The sequence below is a fragment of the Oncorhynchus kisutch genome, linkage group LG15 (assembly GCF_002021735.2).
Source record: "Oncorhynchus kisutch isolate 150728-3 linkage group LG15, Okis_V2, whole genome shotgun sequence".
NCBI lineage: Eukaryota > Metazoa > Chordata > Actinopteri > Salmoniformes > Salmonidae > Oncorhynchus > Oncorhynchus kisutch.
In genome coordinates, this window is record NC_034188.2 from 30,749,778 (window position 1) to 30,775,102 (window position 25,325).

A 25,325-nucleotide genomic window follows, 5' to 3' on the forward strand; every position below is an offset into this window, starting at 1 on the left:
ACTGCTCAAACCTGCCTATGGTCGACCAGTTACTTTGCTGGCTGTGTTTACTATTCTGGTCAGTTGAGTGCCTGGAAGTGGGCGTAGAAAGTGAATCAGCTAATTGGAAGATTTGTTTTCACTTAAGACCGTGAGCCAATCGGACCCAGGAAGAGAGCAGACGGACGGAAGATGGCGGAAACTGAGGTTTTGTTTGAAACTAGTGAGTCGAGTGAAGCTAATAGTACAGAAAATGGGAATGAGTGCGTTACAGTGGCGAAGAAAAAGGGAAACGAGTATGTAAAGCTATGTTGGAAAATAGGAAGCCACTAGACTAGTTTTTTGATCAGAGTCAGGGTTTTGAATGAATGCTACGTGGGAAATCCGTTTAACATCTCCAGGAAAATCTGGAATGTGTTGGAAGAAAGTGTGGAGTCGGGAGAGTTACAAGAAGTGGTCTTATTTTGATTTTTTTGTGTGTCTGCGGAGCAGAAGAAGCGTGTGTTAAGACTCAAAGATATGGAGTGGAATGTTTCCTGCATGGATTTTCGTATCAGGGCTGAGGTGGAGATGAACATGCACCTGATTTCTTGTAGTGCCCTGTGAGGGAAAATGAGGTGGTAAGGAGTGTCCAGCCTGTCTCCTATCTGGAGGCGGTGAGAAAATTGGAAGGAACAAGTGGCAGGGAAGAAGCAATGGTAGTAGAGCCACCAAGACCAGTGAAGGTTTCTCATCAACCGAGGGATGGTGAAATGCTACATGTTAAAAAGGTGGACTTTGTATTATTCCTTGAAATGGTCATAAACTGTACAGCACAAGCGAACAGGCATGGTGACCTCTGTGCAGAGGCCAGATCAAGGCCAGTGAGCCGGTGGAGTTTCCTCAGAGAGAAGAAGAGCGCAACCTCCAAAGTGGAGACTCTAATGTTTAGCCTGCTCAGACCGCACAGTGAGGACAACAGCAGAAATAATCTGGGTATCTACTTCCTCACTCTACTGGAGGTCTTTCTCTAGGAGGAGGTGTTCGGGTTTGTGCGCCTGGACAGCACTGAGCCAGAAGAGGTGTGCGCAGGTCATCCAGGAGTTACAGAGCAATGCACCCTGTAGCCCATTATTCATGTTTTTTTCAATCAAAGCCGGAGGTGTGGGGCTAAACCTCACACCGCCTCGTGCATCTTCCTCATGGACCCAGCCTGGAACCCAGCAACAGAGGGTTGCTGTCACCCCCTCGGCCAGAAGAGAGACATTGTCATCACTAAGTTCATAGTGAAGGACTCCGTGGAGGAGAAGATGGTGAGGATTCAGAAGGAGAATCTGGAGGGGAAGGCTTTCGGCCTCCTCTGTGAGAAGAAGTCACGCATAGATGATGTCAAAACAAAACGGACTGGCTTCTCCTCCAACCGTTTACACATTCTCCAAAATAGGAATATTGTTCTGGGATGTAGTAGAATTTGGCGGGAGAGTTCCTTTGGTCTCTCTCCCATACTGCATGGTCAGGGAGACCAGAATCTCTGCAAGGAATTTACGACGAATTTACGACAGTCGTAAAACTGGGTGAGAGAATGCCAAGTGTGTGCAAAGCTGTGTCATCAAGACAAAGGGTGTCTACTTGGAAGAATCTCAAAGATTAAATATATTTTGATTTGTTTAACACTTTTGTTGTTACTAGATGATTCCATATGTGTTATTTCATAGTTTTGATGTCTTCACTATTATTATACAATATAGTAAAAAATAAATGAAAAACCCTTGAATGAGTAGGTGTGTCCAAACTTTTGACTGGTACCGTATGAGTTTCTTATTTCTTTCGAACATCAAATCAAATCAAATCAAATTTATTTATATAGCCCTTCGTACATCAGCTGATATCTCAAAGTGCTGTACAGAAACCCAGCCTAAAACCCCAAACAGCAAGCAATGCAGGTGTAGAAGCACGGTCAAGTGCTCAGTTAAGATGCCGAGACAGTGTGTGTGTGTGTCCATAACATCTGCTCCAGACATAAGATAGCCTATGTGCTGTTGCACTTCAAGGTGTAGCCTGCATAGGACTGTTGTGGTCTGATGAGAATGAATGGATATATCTTTGTTCAAACATGTATTATGCCTAGATGGGTTAATTAATAAAGTTGGTATGGGGTGGTCCCCAGTCGGCAGATGACACCCACATTTGAACATAGATCAATTAGGCTAAACTCCAAAGATCAGCTAGATGAAAGAAATGCATTAGGCCTATCATCCTTTCATACCTTCTGTGCTTTTTGCCTTTGTAGCTTACATGTTCATCTTGGCCAAGAGCACAAGAGAAAATAATTTGTGTGACCATTTCCAACAGAAACAAAGTATTAAATTTATTTTGTTGAACTTTTAAAGGTTAGAAGTGTAGGTATTGTTGTTGAAAGGACTTTAAGTCTCATTAACAACTCTCACATCAGGTCAGTTCCCTCCAGGATTATTATAGTTTTGTTTTCATTTCAGTTATGTTTCAGATCCCATTTACTAGTTGGAATTTTATCACAGTAGTTTTTACATTATTTAGTTTTAGTTTTAGTTTTGGTGTTAAAGAACAGAAAGTAGCCTATGCTTGGGTTTTTATTTCAGTTAGGTTTCAGATCTGATTTACTAGTTAGATTTTTATCCCAATGTTGTTTTTATATTATTTAGTTTCAGTATTAGTTTTGGTGTTAAAGAACAGAAAGTATCCTATGTGTGGGGAGTCTTGGAGCCATATATGTGTTGTGTAGGGTTTGTGTTTTTGGAGATGTCACTTCTTGCCACTGTGGGGCAGTAATGCATAAGGTGATGGCTCAGGTAGGTTAGGTTAGGTTTAAAGGTAGACAGATGACGTAGATGCACAAAGTGAACAGTAGTAGTGGGTCAATTTCCGCAACAACCATTTAGCTTTGAAACATGAGGCAAGTGTTGTAATTAATTGTAATAATTCATAGTTACACTGTAATAACAACATGTACTGTAACTAACTGGTGGTAACTGCAGTCTGTAATTACAGGGGTGTAACAACAAATACTTGTTACCATGGTTGTTACAAATGTTAACGTTTACGATAACATCCCAATGCACCATGTTCAGCCTGCAAAAACCAAGTGATTACGTGTTAGCCAATTGAAAATTTACCACCTCATTGACCAACTCTGCACCAAAGGTTTGTGCAATTCTGGATCTTTGGGATGTCTCTACCCCATTGAAGTTGACATTTCAAATGGTTACGGTAAGGGTTATGGTTTAGGGTAGGGCGTCCCAAGGATCCCGGATAGCACCGAATTATGGTTCAAATTGTGAGATAGTCATTTGTGTTGGCCAAATTGTAATAAGCTTGGTTGAATAATGTTTTTATAAATGCACTTAAAATTGTCATAAGACAAACCCTGCAAGAGTTTCACTATTGAGGAACATTCTCACAATTGGATGTGATGCATTGGTGCAATTATTTATTTCTCACATCAAGTCAAGTTCTTGCCCACAAAAGGCACGAAATAATGACAACCTCGAATGTGCCCACGTGTTGATATTGACATAATGTAACTGCAAAAAACGGGGTCAAGAAGGTCAGTGTGCAAATTCCAGACATTAAAGATTGCCACAAAAAAAAAAACTAAGTGCTGTAGAGGGAGAGGGAATGTACGCTTTCCATGCAATTTGTTTAACCTTTTTGGATACATGAATTCTGCATACATGAATTCTGCTGGACGATTTAGCATAGGTAGCTAAGGTTAGCTGTAGTTTTTGTTGGGCCTACCAACTAGGCTAGCTAGCTAGTTTAGAATAGACTTTCTATGCAATCTGTGGAGTTGTTTTGGATTAGTTCGAAACGCTACCTAGCTAGTTTTCTAACCTTGACCAGCTAGCTAGCTAAAGCTGGCAAATATGCTATGGTCGCTACTCGCTAGATACTGTAACTATCTAGCTAGCTAACGTTAGCTGAGCTCAATGGTCTTATTTGCGTGAGACACACCCAGCATGTTAAGGTTTAGGTAGCTAGTTACTTGTGTCAACACACTATGGGCTCTATTTTAACAAACACAATGGTAAATCTAAGCACAGGCAGTAGCGCTATAGGTTCAGGGGTGTGTCAAAAATATTCTAGCTATTTCCACTATCACAATTATCGCTGAACTGTGTGCAAAAAGGCTGGGTTTTGATGAATTAACAAGTTGTGGATGTGTTGAGACTTGGCCCCTCAATCAGAACGTGCTCCATGGCAAAGTATTGTATGTGGTTGCTTCGGGTTGTGTATTAACGGTCTTTTGTATATTGTCTTGGAATCAACTCAAATTCCAATGTTAGTCCGTTATATTTGTTAAATGGCTTATAGAAACTAACTAACAAAATGTAGACCTATCCCATCTTTGCTAAATAGTTTAACTTGAACCCACCTGCAGTCCACATTGTTCTAAGTAATTGCAATTATAATTCAATAGCATTCACACTGATATAGGGGCTAGACATTATAGCTGAGCATGGACATGCCAAACATTGTCAATAAACAAGATTCAATTCATTATTAATAAGGACTAAAAAAGATAATGAAAAACTCGAATCAAATTCTAAACAAAACGAAACAACAACTTGTTTTAAATAGGCTATGTCACACTTACAGGCACCATCATTTCCAGGCAATCCAAGATGGCAGTCAATCAGTCTGTCGTTTGTATGTCTGATCCTTGAGATCTGAGTTTTAACATTGTTTTTTTGTTGTTGTAATTATCTTTTCATTATAATGTTATTTTATTTTAACAGGGGTTACACAGACACCAAACAAAATGCACCACATAGGCCAAGTACAATACAATTAATTAGGGTCGAGAAAAACATTATACAAAAATGCAGTCATAAAAAAATATACAAACATCACAATTATAACATGGGGCATTTGTGGGAGGTTTACTACATAGGACCACAATGGAGACTAGATTTTCCAAACTGTATCAGACATTGTTTATGTTTTAATGACCTTGATACGGTCTACAGAAGCAAACACTTTTGATGTGAAGGTTGATGCTGAATATAACAACATTCTTTTTAGATCTCAGTTTCTATTTTACGAAATTTGCTTGTACAAATACATCTGATTGAAAAGGCCTTTTTTTCTGCCTCGGGTCGCTCGTAAACTGTAGCCTACACCTTTTTGGAGTTGGAGCGCGCGCCGAGTCAGGAACGTCTGTCTGCGAGCAATAGCGCAAAATAGTACGCAGCAGCATCATCTGGATATGTATTCAGAAAACGTTTTAACATTCACCTTCTACTACCATTTCTGTCAAGCCGTCTACGCATACAGTTTGACGCATACTTTCGATAAATCCAATGTATGCACTGCAGCGAATGATTGGAAATGAATGTAATTCTGGTGTACCAAAATACAGCGAGGCAGTCGGAGTGTTCGAAGCATGTGCGAGAAGCGGTTGCCAGATTGGGAAACCTGATGCACCATCGGCCGTGGGAAAATCTACATCGTTCTACACAACATCGACTGGTCTTTGCACACCTGTGCTGAAAGACCTCTTAATAACCGGCATTATGTATCTGTTACTGTGCCTGCTCTTTGTCGTGTAATCAAACGTGTATTTATGTGAGTAAAATAACTACTAATGGTGTATCTTTATGAAAGCCCATTCATTGCTAATTTGACATTGCTTCACATCCCAAACCACAAAAGAGAGAGATGCTTTCCTCATGGATCCTGAGTGGTGCTGCGGTCTACAAGCATCGCAGCCGTATCACAACCGGCTGCCCTATGGGCGGCGCACAATTGTCCGCGTTAGGGAGGGTTTGGCCGGGGTAGGCAGTCATTCGAAATAAAAAATGTGTTCTTAACTGTTAAATAAAGGTTAAATAAATGATTCACTCACTAGTCGGGTGAGTGAATTATCTTCGCTTTATGGCCTACAATTTGTAAACACTTCGACGAGACCATCATGTCAAAACTACCAGGAACTTGGTCTCTCTCTGCAATTACATTTGTACCACTCAAACGCAACTGGACCTACACTTGATGGCATACTTCCAAAATCTCAAACTCTTGAATTACTTTTTTTCTCTGTCAAAAGACTCAGCTCGTTTTATTGACAATGGTGCTGGCTCCACCAAGTCCTCACGCATTGGGCAACTGAGATATATTGTTATGCTTTTATTGTTTATCTCTGATAATGTGCGACCAACCTCTGGGCCGGTAGATACCATGCAATCTCTACCGACTCCCTAGGATTTTACAAACATAGCATGTGTTGGCCTCTTGCATGTTAATGTCAGAAGTCTATTTCCAAAAATAGACATGATGAGAATATGGGCCAATACGACAAATGCAGACGTTATGGTTTTATCAGAAACTTGGCTAAAGAAATCTGTGACAAATAACTATTGATGGGTCCGCGGTTTTGTGACAGATTTCTATTGATGGGTCCGCGGTTTTTAGAACAGATCAGATGAGTAAAGGAGGAGGGGTTGCAAAGCCAAACATTTTGAATTGCTTGCGATTTAAAGTGAACGTATATAATTGTAACGGATGTGAAATGGCTAGCTAGTTAGCCGTGGTGCGCGCTAATAGTGTTTCAATTGGTGACGTCACTCGCTTTGAGACCTTGAAGTAGTGGTTCCCCTTGCTCTGCAGGGGCCGTGGCTTTTGTGGAGTGGTGTGTAACGATGCTTCGTCGGTGTCAGTTGTTGATGTGTGCAGAGGGTCCCTGCTTCAAGCCCAGGTAGGGGCGAGGAGTGGGATGGAAGCTATACCGTTACATACGGAATCCCACATCATTGTAGTCGGCTGCTACAGACCCCTTCGTCTTCGGGAGACGCACTTAGCTATCTTTCTGATGTCCTGCACAACCTAAATGACTCTGCATTCATTATTTTAGGATATTTTAACTGAGACATCTGTATCGGACTATTTTAAAGAACTGTGAGACTCTGAATCTCGTGCAATTAATTAATGTGCCGACAAGACTGAACCCAGAGCACCTAACAAATCAACGCTATTGGACATTATTCTAACGAATACCCCTCACAAATACACATCGACCTAGATATTCTGTAACGATGTCAGTGATCACTGTGCAATTGCTTGTGTTAGAAAATAAATACATACCAAAGTCAAACCCCATTATATTTTTAAATACATTTTAGACAGTTTGGTGAGTAAGCGTGCTTACAGGATCTGTACTATAATATTGACACAGTTAAGTCTGATTCCCGATGTTGACCGCTGCCTGGGACTATTTTTATATGACATGTGTGTCCATTTGTGATAAGCATGCCCCTGTGAAGAAATGTAGAATCAGTGGAAGGGAAATCCTTGGTTTTCAGAAAACGAATTAGAAAGAGAAATGTATCTTGGGCTCAAGCTAGACATACAAAAGTTCCTGTTGACTGGGCCTCCTTCAGAGCGCTAAGAAACAAATGTACATGATTGATCAGTAAGTCCAAATCAGATGACTATTTATATGCAGTCACAGAGAACCTAAACAAACCTACCATCTTCTGGAAGCTAATCAAATCAGTGTCAGGTTCTAATGTATCCTCTGGCCTTCCTGACCATTTAATGATGGATTCTAATGAAGTGAAGGATAAAGCAGATATTGTAGGGGTTTTTAACAAGCACTTCATATCTGCGGGTTCAGTTTTTGATAATGGTGGGGCCCAGGCCACTAATGTAAGCTCTGTTACAGTCAGCTATGATATGGGCTCTCATGTGAACCATTTTAACTTTGAGCCTGTGTCTTATGCTGAGGTCTATAAAGCACTAAAGGCAATAGACACTAAAAAGTCTGCAGGTCCAGACAACCTGGATCCCTACGTCTTAAAGATATCAGCTGGTATTATTACTGAGCCTGTGGCTCATATTTTCAACTTGAGTCTCTTGACCAATTCCATACTCAGCCTTTGGAAATCAGCTTATGTTCTCCCACTGCTAAAGGGTGGAGATCCCTCAGATGCTATTAATTATCGTCCTATCTCTAAACTCCCTATCCTGGCCAAAGTCAATGACTCCCTAGTGAACTCAGTTAAAAAACGTATTATTTGAAAAGAACATACTGAGCAGGGTTCAGTCTGGCTTTAGATCAGGGCACTTGATAAAAAGCAACTGAAGCTATAGCAGTGGCAAATGACATCATAAATGCACTTGATAAAAAGCAACATTGTTGATTTATCAAAGGCATTTGATTCAGTTGACCATGAATTGTTGCTAGCTAGTAACATTGGTCTCAGGGAAGGGGCAGTAAATTGGTTAAGGAACAATCTTTCTGACAGAACACAAAGTGTGTATATACTGACAATCACAAGTCTAGCTTTCTTGAGATTAATAGAGGTGTGCCCCAGGGTTCCATTTTAGCTCCTGTGTTGTTCTATATTTTTTATTAATGATTTGGGAAATGGGATGCAACCAGCAAAGTTACATCTATATGCAGATGATACATATATCCATGTGCTCCTTGTCTGGTTCAGGCTGTTGAAGAGCTCCAGACTGTTTTTCAGTCACCGCAGGCCTCCCTTTATGGTCTCAAACTGGTCTTGAATGTACATAAAAACCAAATTCATGACCTTTATTACAAATGCCAAGTCACTCACCCACCATGGTGAGTTGGACCTCACATCTACAAAGCCTTTTTGGGTAAACTCCCTCTTTACCTCTGTAGTCTGGTCTCCTTCACCACCAGCAGTTACCATACCCGGTCTGCCAGGTGGTTTCTACTTAAAGTCCCCAGGACATTTACAGTATAAGGCAAGAATGCCTTCTCCTCTTGTGCACCAGAGGCATGGAATAGTCTACAATCCATGATTCATCTAGATATGTTAGTGCCACTGAATGAATTTAAAATGTTGATGGGAGACCTTCACAGAGGAGTGTAAAAGCCTTTTTTTAAGGCTGGATCATGTTATTGTATTGTATTGTATTGTTGTATGTTTTAATTCTGTAATGTATTGATTGTTGCTGTCTTCTTGGTCAGGTATCCCTTCAAAAAGACACTCTGGGTCTCAGATGACTTTTCCTGGTTAAATAAAGGTTCAATGAAAAAATAGAACATTTCCCCCTGTGGGCATGTAATATTAGAACAACGCAGACACTGGAGGGTTTCACTCCTCTCAAACTTAATATTTTAATAAATACTTAGTGATTTAAGATTTATTTCCAAGCGGTCTCAGGAGACAAACCCTTTATCGACAGTCTTGACTACTTTCCTATTGCATTGGGCAGACAAAAAAAACCCGTCATTGAGTGGAGGGGAGGCTATGCTTGGTTTTTAATAAATAAATTAAATAAAACAAAATGGGAAAAAAACATTCCGTTTCAAAAATTTGTTTTAAATGTTTCATAAATACAAAGTGTACAGGCACCAAAAGCACATGAGGCTACACTTGTTCCATGCGCATATATATTGGCAGTGTGCGTCATGACTGGATAGGGTGCGTTTCCGCTGCCAAAATTCATGCCATAACCAACTGCGTTACTGCTATAACCAGCTTTAGGTTGGTCTTAAATATCCCTATCAGCGCTGTCCAAAGTGTGCACTTTGGATAATGTTTTTAAGGACACAAAAAAAAAAAGTCTACCCCGCCCATCTGAGCGCAAGGAGCTTTTATAAGACAGGTAACTTGCCGAACATTGCGATAGTCCTGGGAAATGCTAGTGCGCCAGTTTTTACATTAAGAAATAGCAAACTAACATGTTTGATGCTAGCGCCGCCTTAACGCCAGCAGAAAATAAAGCCCCATGAGTAACGTTAGATCATTTTCAATGTAACTAAACACTTGTTAACTTATTAGTGTTAGTAAGCGCCATTATCACAGATAGAAATATGAGCCAGATATTTCACCTGAACTATAATTGTGAAGCATCCAGTTGGCGTTTCCACTCACTACCAAATATGGTAATGAGAGGAACCCCACTGGCCGGCAGTGGGAGAAGATGGAGCAAGATGGATTTTGACTGACATTATGCTAATTTTCTAATTGATGAAATATTTGATCTCAATGCAGTTTTCTGTTTCCAAAACTATAATCTGTTATTTTTATTTATTTATTTTATTTCACCTTTATTTAACCAGGTAGGCAAGTTGAGAACAAGTTCTCATTTACAATTGCGACCTGGCCAAGATAAAGCAAAGCAGTTCGACACATACAACGACACAGAGTTACACATGGAGTAAAACAAACATACAGCCAATAATACAGTATAAACAAGTCTATATACGATGTGAGCAAATGAGGTGAGATAAGGGAGGTAAAGGCAAAAAAGGCCATGGTGGCAAAGTAAATACAATATAGCAAGTAAAACACTGGAATGGTAGATTTGCAATGGAAGAATGTGCAAAGTAGAAATAAAAATAATGGGGTGCAAAGGAGCAAAATAAATAAATAAATTAAATACAGTAGGGAAAGAGGTAGTTGTTTGGGCTAAATTATAGGTGGGCTATGTACAGGTGCAGTAATCTGTGAGCTGCTCTGACAGTTGGTGCTTAAAGCTAGTGAGGGAGATAAGTGTTTCCAGTTTCAGAGATTTTTGTCGTTCGTTCCAGTCATTGGCAGCAGAGAACTGGAAGGAGTGGTGGCCAAAGAAATAATTGGTTTTGGGGGTGACTAGAGAGATATACCTGCTGGAGCGTGTGCTACAGGTGGGAGATGCTATGGTGACCAGCCAAAGAAATAATTGGTTTTGGGGGTGACTAGAGAGATATACCTGCTGGAGCGTGTGCTACAGGTGGGAGATGCTATGGTGACCAGCGAGCTGAGATAAGGGGGGACTTTACCTAGCAGGGTCTTGTAGATGACATGGAGCCAGTGGGTTTGGCGACGAGTATGAAGCGAGGGCCAGCCAACGAGAGCGTACAGGTCGCAATGGTGGGTAGTACAGTGCCTTGCGAAAGTATTCGGCCCCCTTGAACTTTGCGACCTTTTGCCACCTTTCAGGTATTTTTTTGTGAAGAATCAACAACAAGTGGGACACAATCATGAAGTGGAACGACATTTATTGGATATTTCAAACTTTTTTAACAAATCAAAAACTGAAAAATTGGGCGTGCAAAATTATTCAGCCCCTTTACTTTCAGTGCAGCAAACTCTCTCCAGAAGTTCAGTGAGGATCTCTGAATGATCCAATGTTGACCTAAATGACTAATGATGATAAATACAATCCACCTGTGTGTAATCAAGTCTCCGTATAAATGCACCTGCACTGTGATAGTCTCAGAGGTCCGTTAAAAGCGCAGAGAGCATCATGAAGAACAAGGAACACACCAGGCAGGTCCGAGATACTGTTGTGAAGAAGTTTAAAGCCGGATTTGGATACAAAAAGATTTCCCAAGCTTTAAACATCCCAAGGAGCACTGTGCAAGCGATAATATTGAAATGGAAGGAGTATCAGACCACTGCAAATCTACCAAGACCTGGCCGTCCCTCTAAACTTTCAGCTCATACAAGGAGAAGACTGATCAGAGATGCAGCCAAGAGGCCCATGATCACTCTGGATGAACTGCAGAGATCTACAGCTGAGGTGGGAGACTCTGTCCATAGGACAACAATCAGTAGTATATTGCAAAAATCTGGCCTTTATGGAAGAGTGGCAAGAAGAAAGCCATTTCTTAAAGATATCCATAAAAAGTGTTGTTTAAAGTTTGCCACAAGCCACCCGGGAGACACACCAAACATGTGGAAGAAGGTGCTCTGGTCAGATGAAACCAAAATTGAACTTTATGTTTGGCGTAAAAGCAACACAGCTCATCACCCTGAACACACCATCCCCACTGTCAAACATGGTGGTGGCAGCATCATGGTTTGGGCCTGCTTTTCTTCAGCAGGCACAGGGAAGATGGTTAAAATTGATGGGAAGATGGATGGAGCCAAATACAGGACCATTCTGGAAGAAAACCTGATGGAGTCTGCAAAAGACCTGAGACTGGGACGGAGATTTGTCTTCCAACAAGACAATGATCCAAAACATAAAGCAAAATCTACAATGGAATGGTTCAAAAATAAACATATCCAGGTGTTAGAATGGCCAAGTCAAAGTCCAGACCTGAATCCAATCGAGAATCTGTGGAAAGAACTGAAAACTGCTGTTCACAAATGCTCTCCATCCAACCTCACTGAGCTCGAGCTGTTTTGCAAGGAGGAATGGGAAAAAATTTCAGTCTCTCGATGTGCAAAACTGATAGAGACATACGCCAAGCCGACTTACAGCTGTAATCGCAGCAAAAGCTGGCACTACAAAGTATTAACTTAAGGGGGCTGAATAGTTTTGCATGCCCAATTTTTCAGTTTTTGATTTGTTAAAAACGTTTGAAATATCCAATAAATGTCACTCCACTTCATGATTGTGTCCCACTTGTTGTTGATTCTTCACAAAAAAATACAGTTTTATATCTTTATGTTTGAAGCCTGAAATGTGGCAAAAGGTCGCAAAGTTCAAGGGGGCCGAATACTTTCGCAAGGCACTGTATATGGGGCTTTGGTGACAAAACGGATTGCACTGTGATAGACTGCATCCAATTTGTTGAGTAGGGTATTGGAGGCTATTTTGTAAATGACATCGCCAAAGTCGAGGATTGGTAGGATGGTCAGTTTTACAAGGGTATGTTTGGCAGCATGAGTGAAGGATGCTTTGTTGCGAAATAGGAAGCCAATTCTAGATTTAACTTTGGATTGGAGATGTTTGATATGGGTCTGGAAGGAGAGTTTACAGTCTAACCAGACACCTAAGTATTTGTAGTTGTCCACGTATTCTAAGTCAGAGCCGTCCAGAGTAGTGATGTTGGACAGGCGGGTAGGTGCAGGTAGCGATCGGTTGAAGAGCATGCATTTAGTTTTACTTGTATTTAAGAGCAATTGGAGGCCACGGAAGGAGAGTTGTATGGCATTGAAGCATGCCTGGAGGGTTGTTAACACAGTGTCCAAAGAAGGGCCAGAAGTCTACAGAATGGTGTCGTCTGCGTAGAGGTGGATCAGAGACTCACCAGCAGCAAGAGCGACCTCATTGATGTATACAGAGAAGAGAGTCGGTCCAAGAATTGAACCCTGTGGCACCCCCATAGAGACTGCCAGAGGTCCGGACAGCAGACCCTCCGATTTGACAGACTGAACTCTATCAGAGAAGTAGTTGGTGAACCAGGCGAGGCAATCATTTGAGAAACCAAGGCTGTCGAGTCTGCCGATGAGGATGTGGTGATTGACAGAGTCGAAAGCCTTGGCCAGATCAATGAATACGGCTGCACAGTAATGTTTCTTATCGATGGCGGTTAAGATATCGTTTAGGAACTTGAGCGTGGCTGAGGTGCACCCATGACCAGTTCTGAAACCAGATTGCATAGCAGAGAAGGTATGGTGAGATTCGAAATGGTCGGTAATCTGTTTGTTGACTTGGCTTTCGAAGACCTTAGAAAGGCACGGTAGGATAGATATAGGTCTGTAGCAGTTAGGGTCAAGAGTGTCCCCCCCTTTGACGAGGGGGATGACCGCAGCTGCTTTCCAATCTTTGGGAATCTCAGACGACACGAATGAGAGGTTGAACAGGCTAGTAATAGGGGTGGCAACAATTTCGGCAGATAATTTTAGAAAGAAAGGGTCCAGATTGTCTAGCCCGGCTGATTTGTAGGGGTCCAGATTTTGCAGCTCTTTCAGAACATCAGCTGAACGAATTTGGGAGAAGGAGAAATGGGGAGGGCTTGGGCGAGTTGCTGTGGGGGGTGCAGTGCTGTTGACCGGGGTAGGAGTAGCCAGGTGGAAAGCATGGCCAGCTGTAGAAAAATGCTTATTGAAATTTTCAATTATGGTGGATTTTTCAGTGGTGACAGTGTTTCCTATCTTCAGTGCAGTGGGCAGCTGGGAGGAGGTGTTCTTATTCTCCATGGACTTTACAGTGTCCCAGAACTTTTTTGAGTTAGTGTTGCAGGAAGCAAATGTCTTTTCTGACTTTTCTAACTTTTTTTTTCTAACTTTTCTAACTTTTCTAACTGTTATGAACAGAGTGGACTAAGTTTTGCAGCTTTTACCCTTTGTCAAAGTTTTACAAAATTGGGTTGTTTAGGAATGAAGGGCAAATTGAGTTATTGCACACATGCACTTCACAGAGTAGGCGTTCCCTAAAGGAAATATGCAAATACATGCTAGAACGCCGCAAAAGCATCTCACTAGCTCGTGTTTTGCTCTGCCACCCTCCTTGCTTGTTCTGCCCATGACTCATTTGTTCCCATTGGAAACAACTAGCTGTGGTCTATCTTGGGTTAGTTATAAAAATCTTAGCAATTATTTCTAGCTGGATAACACAACAACTAGCTAGGTAGCTAGCTAGGCCCAGAGCCTGGTTTGCTACATTGCCTTCAAAAAGTATTCATACCCCTTCACTTATTCCACATTTTGTTGTGTTTCAGGCTGAATTCAAAATGGATTAAATATTTTTGTTCTATCTACACACAATACCCCATAATGAAAAAGTGAAAACATGTTTTTAGAAATGTTTGCAAATGTATTGAAAATGAAATACAGACATATCTCATTTACATAAGCATACACACCCCTGAGTCAATACTTTGTAGAAACACATTTGTCAGCGATTACAGCTGTGAGTCTTTCTGGCTAAATCTCTAAAGCTCGATTTTCAAGTAGATTGAAGTCAAAACTGTAACTAGGCCACTCAAGAACATTCAACATCATCCTGGTAAGCAACTCCAGTGTATATTTGGCCTTGTGTTTTAAATGACAAGTAAGTACCTCTCAAGATACACTTAATTTAAGTAGCTAAATCCTGTTTAACACCTAGTAATTACATTGTACTTATGCAGATATTACATGTAATCTGTGGCGTACTTGTGGGTTTATGCTCACACTTGGATGGCAAGGAGTTTCAGGTTGTCATAATGGGTAACCTGCACATTAATTATAAGTAAATGTTTTATGGAACACCCATATGTTCACTCGGCTACGCATGCCTCTCCCTAATGTCAATATGCCTTATCTATTGCTGTTTTGGTTAGGGATTATTGTTTTATTTCACTGTAGAGCCTCCAGCCCTGCTCAATATGCCTCAGCTAACCCTCTTGTCCCACCTCCCACACATGTGTTGACCTCACCTGGTTTAATTGATGTCTCTAAAGACAATACCTCTCTCATCGTCACTCAATGCCTAGGTTTACCTCAACTGTATTCACATCCTACCATACCTTTGTCTGTACATTATGCATTGAATCTATTCTACCGCTCCCAGAGACCTGCTCCCTTTACTCTCTGTTCCGAACGTACTAGACGACCAGTTCTTATAGCCCTTAGCCGTACCCTTTTCCTAATTCTTCTCTGTTCCTCTGGTGATGTAGAGGTTAATCCAGGCCCTGCAGTGCCTTGCTCCACTCCCATTCCGCAGGCCCTCTCATTTGTTGACTTCTGTAACTGTAAAAGCCTTGGTTTCATGCATGTTAACATTAGAAGCCTCCTCCCTAAGTTTGTTTTATTCACTGCTTTAGCACACTGCCAACCCGGATGTCCTAGCTGTGTCTGAATCCTGGTTTTGGAAGGCCATCAAAAAATCCTGAAATTATAACTACTATAACTACTATAACATTTTCCGCCAAGATAGAACTGCCAAAGGAGGCGGAGTTGCAATCTACTTCAGAGAGAGCCTGCAGAGTTCTGTCTTAGTATCCAGGTCTGTGCCCAAACAATTTGAGCTTCTACTTTTAAAAATCCACCTTTCCAGAAACAAGTTTCTCACCGTTGCCGCTTGCTATAGACCACCTTCTGCCCCCAGCTGTGCCCTGGACACCATATGTGAATTGATTGCCCCCCAACTATCTTCAGAGCTCGTGCTGTTAGGTGACCTAAACTGGGACATGCTTAACACCCCGGCCATCCTAAAATCTAAGCTTGATGCCCTCAATCTCACACAAATGATCAATGACCCTACCAGGTACAACCCCAAATCCGTAAACACGGGCACCCTCATAGATATCATCCTAACCAACCTGCCCTCCAAATACACCTCTGATGTCTTCAACCAGGATCTCAGCGATCACTGTCTCATTGCTTGTGTCCATAATGGGTCTGCGGACAAACGACCACCCCTCATTACATTCAAACGCTCCCTAAAACACTTCAGCGAGCAGGCCTTTCTAATCGACCTGGCCCGGGTATCCTGGAAGGATATTGACCTCATTCCGTCAGTAGAAGATGCCTGGTTATTCTTTAAAAGTGCTTTCCTCACAATCTTAACTAATTATGCCCCATTCAAAAAATGTAGAAAAGAAACTGATATAGCCCGTGGTTTACTTCAGACCTGACTGCCCTTGACCAGCACAAAAACATCCTGTGGCGTACGGCATTAGCATCATATAGTTCCCGAGATATGCAACTTTTCAGGGAAGTCAGGAACCAATATACACAGGCAGTTAGGAAAGCTAAGATGAGCTTTTTCAAACAGAAATTTGCATCCTGCAGCACAAACTCCAAAAAGTTCTAGAACACTGTAAAGTCCATGGAGAATAAGAGCACCTCCTCAAAGCTGCCCACTGCACTGAGGCTAGGAAACACTGTCACCACCGATAAATCCACAATAATTGAGAATTTCAATAAGCGTTTTTCTACGGCTGGCCATGCTACGGCTGGCCAGGCCCAAGCCTCCCCCATTTCTACTTCACCCAAATCCAGATAGCTGATGTTCTGAAAGAGCTGTAAAATCTGGACCCCTACACATCAGTAGGGCTAGACAAGCTGGACCCTCTCTTTCTAAAATTATCAGTCGAAATTGTCTCAACCCCTATTACTAGCCTGTTCAACCGCTCTTTCGTATTGTCTGAGATCTCCAAAAATTGGAAATCTGCCGTGGTCATCCCCCTCTTCAAAGGGGGAGACACTCTAGACCCAAACTGCTACAGACCTATATCTATCCTACCCTGCCTTTCGAAGGTCTTCGAAAGCCAAGTTAACAAACAGATCACCGACCATTTCGAATCCCACCGTACCTTCTCCGCTATGCAATCTGGTTTTCGAGCTGGTCATGGGTGCATCTCAGCCACGCTCAAGGTCCTAAAGGATATCATAACCACCATCGATAAAGAAAATACTGTGCAGCTGTATTCATCGACCTGGCCAAGGCTTTCGACTCTGTCAATCACCACATTATTATCGGCAGACTCAACAGCCTTGGTTTCTCAAATGACTGCCTCGCCTGATTCACCAACTACTTCTCAGACAGAGTTCAGTGTGTCAAATCGGAGGGCCTGTTGTCCGGACCTCTGGCAGGCTCTATGGGGGTGCCACAGGGTTCAATTCTCGGTCCGACTCTCTTCTCTGTATACATCAATGATGTCGCTCTTGCTGCTGGTCATTCTCTTATCCACCTCTACGCAGATGACACCATTCTGTATACTTCTGGCCCTTCTTTGGCACTGTGTTAACTAACCTCCAGACGAGCTTCAATGCCATACAACTCTCCTTCCGTTGTCGCCAACAGTTCTTAAATGCAAGTAAAACTAAATTCATGCTCTTCAACCGATCGCTGACCACACCTGCCTGCCCGTCCAGCATCACTACTCTGGACGGTTCTGATTTATAATATGTGGACAACAACAAATACCTAGATGTCTGGTTAGACTGTAAACTTTCCTTCCAGACTCACATTAAGCATCTCCAATCCAAAGTTAAATCTAGAATTGGCTTCCTATTTCGCAACAATGCATCCTTCATTCATGCTGCCAAACATACCCTCGTAAAACTGACCATCCTGCCGATCCTTGACTTCGGCGATGTCATTTACAAAACAGCCTCCAACACTCTACTCAGCAAATTGGATGCAGTCTATCACAGTGCCATCTGTTTTGTCACCAAAGCCCCATATACTACCCACCACTGCGACCTTTATGCTCTCGTTGGCTGGCCCTCACTTCATATTCATCGCCGAACCCACTGGCTCCAGGTCATCTATAAGTCTTTGCTACGTAAAGCCCCGCCTTATCTCAGCTCACTGGTCACCATAGCAGCACCCACCCGCAGCACGCGCTCCAGCAGGTATATTTCACTGGTCACCCCCAAAGCCAATTCCTTGTTTGGCCGCTTTCCTTCCAGTTCTCTGCTGCCAATGACAGGAACGAATTGCAAAAATGACTGAAGCCGGAGACCCATATTTCCCTCACCATCATTGAGCACCAGCTGTCAGAGCAGCTCACAGATCACTGCACGTGGGCATAGCCCATCTGTAAATAGCCCATCCAACTACCTCATCCCCATATTGTTTTTATTTATTTATCTTGCTCCTTTGCATCCCAGTATCTCTACTTGCACATTCATCTTCTGCACATCTATCACTCCAGTGTTTAATTGATACATTTGAATTATTTTGCCACTATGGTCTCTTTTTTGCTTTACCTCCCTTATCTTACCTCATTTGCACACACTGTATAGACGTTTTTCTCTATTGTGTTTTTGACTGTATGTTTGTTTATTCCATGTGTAACTCGGTGTTGTTGTTTGTGTCGCACTGCTTTGCTTTATCTTGGCCAGGTCGCAGTTGTAAATGAGAACTTGTTCTCAACTAGCCTACCTGGTTAATTAAATAAAGGTGAAATATAAAATAAATATGGTAGACCCCAGTCAGTGAGGTTGATCTTAAGCTGATCTGTTTTTGTAAACTCAACCAAATGAACCCAGATGGTACACTTTTGGGGGGCAAGTGCTAGCAACAACGTTGAGTAGAGATTTTAAAGTGTCCATTCACAGGTACAGTGCCTTGCGAAAGTATTCGGCCCCCTTGAACTTTGCGACCTTTTGCCACATTTCAGGCTTCAAACATAAAGATATAAAACTGTATATTTTTGTGAAGAATCAACAACAAGTGGGACACAATCATGAAGTGGAACGACATTTATTGGATAATTCAAACTTTTTTAACAAATCAAAAACTGAAAAATTGGGTGTGCAAAATTATTCAGCCCCTTTACTTTCAGTGCAGCAAACTCTCTCCAGAAGTTCAGTGAGGATCTCTGAATGATCCAATGTTGACCTAAATGACTAATGATGATAAATACAATCCACCTGTGTGTAATCAAGTCTCCGTATAAATGCACCTGCACTGTGATAGTCTCAGAGGTCCGTTAAAAGCGCAGAGAGCATCATGAAGAACAAGGAACACACCAGGCAGGTCCGAGATACTGTTGTGAAGAAGTTTAAAGCCGGATTTGGATACAAAAAGATTTCCCAAGCTTTAAACATCCCAAGGAGCACTGTGCAAGCGATAATATTGAAATGGAAGGAGTATCAGACCACTGCAAATCTACCAAGACCTGGCCGTCCCTCTAAACTTTCAGCTCATACAAGGAGAAGACTGATCAGAGATGCAGCCAAGAGGCCCATGATCACTCTGGATGAACTGCAGAGATCTACAGCTGAGGTGGGAGACTCTGTCCATAGGACAACAATCAGTCGTATATTGCCCAAATCTGGCCTTTATGGAAGAGTGGCAAGAAGAAAGCCCTTTCTTAAAGATATCCATAAAAAGTGTTGTTTAAAGTTTGCCACAAGCCACCCGGGAGACACACCAAACATGTGGAAGGTGCTCTGGTCAGATGAAACCAAAATTGAACTTTTTGGCAACAATGCAAAACGTTATGTTTGCCGTAAAAGCAACACAGCTCATCACCCTGAACACACCATCCCCACTGTCAAACATGGTGGTGGCAGCATCATGGTTTGGGCCTGCTTTTCTTCAGCAGGGACAGGGTAGATGGTTAATATTGATGGGAAGATGGATGGAGCCAAATACAGGACCATTCTGGAAGAAAACCTGATGGAGTCTGCAAAAGACCTGAGACTGGGACGGAGATTTGTCTTCCAACAAGACAATGATCCAAAACATAAAGCAAAATCTACAATGGAATGGTTCAAAAATAAAAAATATCCAGGTGTTAGAATGGCCAAGTCAAAGTCCAGACCTGAATCCAATCGAGAATCTGTGGAAAGAACTGAAAACTGCTGTTCACAAATGCTCTCCATCCAACCTCACTGAGCTCGAGCTGTTTTGCAAGGAGGAATGGGAAAAAATGTTAGTCTCTCGATGTGCAAAACTGACAGAGACATACGCCAAGCCGACTTACAGCTGTAATCGCAGCAAAAGCTGGCGCTACAAAGTATTAACTTAAGGGGGCTGAATAGTTTTGCATGCCCAATTTTTCAGTTTTTGATTTGTTAAAAACGTTTGAAATATCCAATAAATGTCACTCCACTTCATGATTGTGTCCCACTTGTTGTTGATTCTTCACAAAAAAATACAGTTTTATATCTTTATGTTTGAAGCCTGAAATGTGGCAAAAGGTCGCAAAGTTCAAGGGGGCCGAATACTTTCGCAAGGCACTGTAGGTAAATACCTACAGTTTTCATTTGCATTTTTCGTAGCTGTTTACATACCACCACAGTCAGAGGCTGGCACTAAGATAGCATTGAATGAGCTGTATTCCACCATAAGCAAACAAGAAAACGCTCACCCAGAGGCAGCACTCCTCGTAGCCGGGGACCTTAATGCAGGGTAACCTAAATCCGTTTTACCAAATTTCTATCAGCATGTTAAATGTGCAACCAGAGGGAAAAAAATCTAGATCACCTGTACTCCAAACTCAGAGACGCATACAAAGCTCTCCCTCGCGCTCCATTTGGTAAATCTGACCATAATTCTATTCTCCTGATTCCTGCTTACAAGCAAAAATTCAAGCAGGAAGCACCAGTCACTAGATCAATAAAAAGTGGTCAGATGAAGCAGATGCTAAGCTACAGGACTGTTTTGCTAACACAGACTTGAATATGTTCCGGGATTCCTCCGATGGCATTGAGGAGTACACCACATCAGTCATTGGCTTCTTCCATAAGTGCATTGATAACATCGTCCCCACAGTGACCGTACGTACATACATACATACATGCATACCCCAACCAGAAACCACAGATTACAGGCAACATCTGCACTGAGCTAAATGCCAGAGCTGCTACTTTCAAGGAGAGGGTCTCTAACCTGGAAGCTTATAAGAATTCTCACTATGCCCTCCGACGAACCATCAAACAGGCAAAGCTTCAATACAGGACTATGATCGAATCGTAGTACACCAGCTCTTAATCTCCTCAGATGTGGCAGGGCCAGTAAACCATTACAGACTACAAAGGGAAGCACAGCCGAGAGCTGCCCAGTGACACAAGTCTACCAGATGAGCTAAACTACTTCTATGCTCGCTTCGAGGCAAATAACATGAAACATGCATGAGAGCACCAGCTGATCCAGGAAACACTGTGTGATCACGCTCTCCACAGCCGATGTTAGTAAGACCTTTAAACAGGTCAACATTCACAATGTCGCAGGACCAGACAAATTACCAGAACGTGTATTGCGAGCATGCGCTGGCCAACTGGCAAGTGTCTTCACTGACATTTTGAACCTCTCCCTGTCCGAGTCTGTAATACCAACATGTTTAAAGCAGACCACCATAGTGCATGCGCCCAAGAATACTAAGGTAACCTGCCTAAATGACTACCGACCCGTAGCACTCACGTCTGTAGCCATGAAGTTCTTTGAAAGGATGATCATGGCTCACATCGACACCATTATCCCAGAAACCCTAGACACACTCCAATTTACATACCGCCCCAACTGATCCACAGATGATGCAATCTCTTTTGCACTCCACACTGCCCTTTCCACCTGGGCTAAAGGAACACCTATGTGAGGAATGCTATTCATCGACTACAGCTCAGCGTTCAACACCTTAGTGCCCTGAAAGCTCATCAATAAGCTAAGGACCCTGGGACTAAACACCTCCCTCTGCAACTGGATCCTGGACTTCCTGACGGGCCGCCCCCAGGTGGTAAAGGTAGGTTTTAACACATCTGCCACCCTGATCCTCAAGACAGGGCCCCCCCCCAGGGGTGCATGCTCAGTGCCCTCCTGTACTCCCTGTTCACTCATGATTGCATGGCCAGGCACGACTACAACACCATCATTAAGTTTGCTGATGACACAACAGTGGTAGGTCTGATCACCAACAATGACAAGACAGCCTATAGGGAGGAGGTCAGGGACCTGGCTGTTTGGTGCCAGGACAACAACTTCTCCCTCAACGTGATCAAGACAAAGGAGATGATTTTGGACTACAGGAAAAAGAGGACCGACTGCATTGGAGCAGGTTGAGAGCTTCAAGTTCCTTGGTGTCCACATCACCAACAAACTAACATTGTCCAAGCACACCAAGACAGTCGTGAAGAGGTCATGACAAAACCTATTCCCCCTCAGGAGACTGAAAAGATTTGGCATGGGTCCTCAGATCCTCAAAAGGTTCTACAGCTGCACCATCGAGAGCATGGTACTGGTTGCATCACTGCCTGGTATAGCAACTGCTCAGCCTCCGACCACAAGGCACTACAGAGGGTAGTACGAACGGCCCAGTACATCACTGGGGCCAAGTTTACTGCCATCCAGGACGGTGTCAGAGGAAGGTGCTAAAAATTGTCAGACTCCAGCCACCCTAGTCATAGACTGTTCTCTCTGCTACCGCACAGCAAGTGGTACCGGAGCACCAAGTCTAGGTCCAAGAGGCTTCTAAACAGTTTCTACCCCGAAGCCATAACACTCCCAAACACCTAATCAAATGGCTACCCAGACTATTTGCATTGCCCCCCCCCCTTTTACACCACTGCTACTCTCTGTTGTTATCATCTATGCATAGCCACTTTAATAACTCTCCCTACATGTACATATTAACTCAACTAACCGGTGCCCCCGCACATTGACTCTGTGCCGGTACACCCCTGTATATAGTCTAGCTGTTGTTATTTTACTGCTGCTCTTTAATTACTTGTTACTTTTATTTCTTATTCTTATCCGTATTTTTTTCAACTGCTGTTAGTATAATTTAATTATGCCAATGTGCTTTCATCAACTGAAAGCCCTTAATCTATTTTATGAGAATTTGTAAGATTTCTTATTTGCATAAAATAGACGCAGACCAGTCTTTCAATAATAGGTAATATAATTTATTCTCTGAGCTCGCTCCCACTTAAGCACGTGCAGCAGTTTATATACAGATCATGACGTCATTTCACTGCTTTAACAGAATCCCCTCCTCTCGACCGGGACAAAGTAAGGTGAAAAGTTAATTCTAACTTAACACACTAACACACTCCCAGATAACTTTTGACCCCTCAACATTATCGATCACAGAACTGACAGTTTTAATTAACAGAAAACCTAGGAATGCACTCACTGCCTTATCTAAAAACCCCAGAGCTAAGTTTCAGTTGGGTCAACCATAGGCTAACGACCTTATGTGTTTACACAGTCCACAACCCATTTGTTTCTGCCTAGTTGGAATGGTGTTCATTCACTTTTTATTACTCCTTGTCCTGTCACACAATCCCTTCTTATGAACTCATATTGTCAATCACTTATAAAACAAAGTATAAGTTTACCTAGATACGATTCTATTTAAAATGGGGATATTGTTTATTCATTTATCCATAATAAATTCAACAACTGCATTGTTGGTTAGGGGGCTCAAAAGTAAGCATTTCACTGTGAGGTCTACACCTGTTGTATTCGGCACATGTGACTAATAAAATTTGAAATTGCAGCCCAAATAAATGCTTCACAGATTTTGAGTAACAGACTTACCTAGTTAAATAAAGGTAAAATAAATTTAAAATATATTTTAAAAAAATCAACCAGCAAGTGCTCAGCCTATGTGGGAACGCCTTCAAGACTGTTGGAAAAGCATTCCTCATGAAGCTGGTTGGAAGAATGCCAAGAGTGTGCAAAGCTGTCATCAAGGCAAAGGGTGGCTACTTTGAAGAATCTCAAATATAACATATATTTTGATTTGTTTAACACTTTTTTGGATACTACATGATTTCATGTGTTATTTCATAGTTTTCATGTCTTCACTGTTACTCTACAATGTAGACAATAGTACAAATAAAGAAAAATCCTTGAATTACTAGGTGTGTCCAAACTTTTGACTGGTATTGTGTAATATATATATATAGAGAGAGAGATTCTTTTCAATTCAGGTTTTTCAGTGGTTGCAGCACCCTCAGCACACCTACTTCCCACGGCAATGAAACAAGCTGCATATGGGAAGATCATTGTTTAGTTTCTTTGACATTCAGAGAAGAGTTGCCAGCAGTTAAAGCTTACAGTTTCTGTGTTGTAAGGCCTACTCTGTCTGGGATTGGAAGGTAGGCCTACTCTGTCTGGGATTGGAAGGTAGGCCTACTCTGTCTGGGATTGGAAGGTAGGCCTACTCTGTCTGGGATTGGAAGGTAGGCCTACTCTGTCTGGGGTTGAAAGGTAGGCCTACTCTGTCTGGGGTGGAAAGGTAGGCCTACTCTGTCTGGGATTGGAAGGTAGGCCTACTCTGTCTGGGATTGGAAGGTAGGCCTACTCTGTCTGGGATTGGAAGGTAGGCCTACTCTGTCTGGGGTTGAAAGGTAGGCCTACTCTGTCTGGGGTAGAAAGGTTGGCCTACTCTGTCTGGGGTGGAAAGGTAGGCCTACTCTGTCTGGGATTGAAAGGTAGGCCTACTCTGTCTGGGATTGAAAGGTAGGCCTACTCTGTCTGGGATTGAAAGGTAGGCCTACTCTGTCTGGGGTTGAAAGGTAGGCCTACTCTGTCTGGGGTGGAAAGGTAGGCCTACTCTGTCTGGGGTGGAAAGGTAGGCCTACTCTGTCTGGGGTGGAAAGGTAGGCCTACTCTGTCTGGGGTGGAAAGGTAGGCCTACTCTGTCTGGGATTGAAAGGTAGGCCTACTCTGTCTGGGGTGGAAAGGTAGGCCTACTCTGTCTGGGATTGAAAGGTAGGCCTACTCTGTCTGGGATTGAAAGGTAGGCCTACTCTGTCTGGGATTGAAAGGTAGGCCTACTCTGTCTGGGATTGAAAGGTAGGCCTACTCTGTCTGGGGTGGAAAGGTAGGCCTACTCTGTCTGGGGTGGAAAGGTAGGCCTACTCTGTCTGGGGTGGAAAGGTAGGCCTACTCTGTCTGGGGTGGAAAGGTAGGCCTACTCTGTCTGGGGTGGAAAGGTAGGCCTACTCTGTCTGGGGTGGAAAGGTAGGCCTACTCTGTCTGGGGTGGAAAGGTAGGCCTAACTTTTGAAAGTATCATGCTCAGATTCCTAATGAAGTCTCGGATGTGATAATTTATAAACAGGAAGAGTTTCATTACAAACAAAACACTGATTTGGCATTGGAGAAATGTGATAAGATGAACAGGTAGGCATATCTCTCTGTCCATGCTTAGTCTGCCATTTTGGTAATTTGTGTGGTATTAAAAAGGATTCTGTTAATATGTAAAATTATGTTGAATTGTATGACATTTTTATGAAAGGCAATTTT

General features: G+C 42.5%; 1 protein-coding gene across 1 annotated transcript in view; it reads left to right on the forward strand.

The window, feature by feature from the left end:
- The first annotated feature begins 1,160 nt into the window (after nucleotides 1-1,160).
- The window catches only part of LOC109906009 (glycerophosphoinositol inositolphosphodiesterase GDPD2), a 39,907-nt gene continuing 15,742 nt past the window's right edge, over nucleotides 1,161-25,325 (forward strand). Inside the window, exon 1 of the mRNA XM_031791395.1 lies at nucleotides 1,161-1,320. Within this exon, the coding sequence (XP_031647255.1) occupies nucleotides 1,161-1,320 (160 nt within the window). The remainder of the gene's footprint in view (nucleotides 1,321-25,325) is intronic.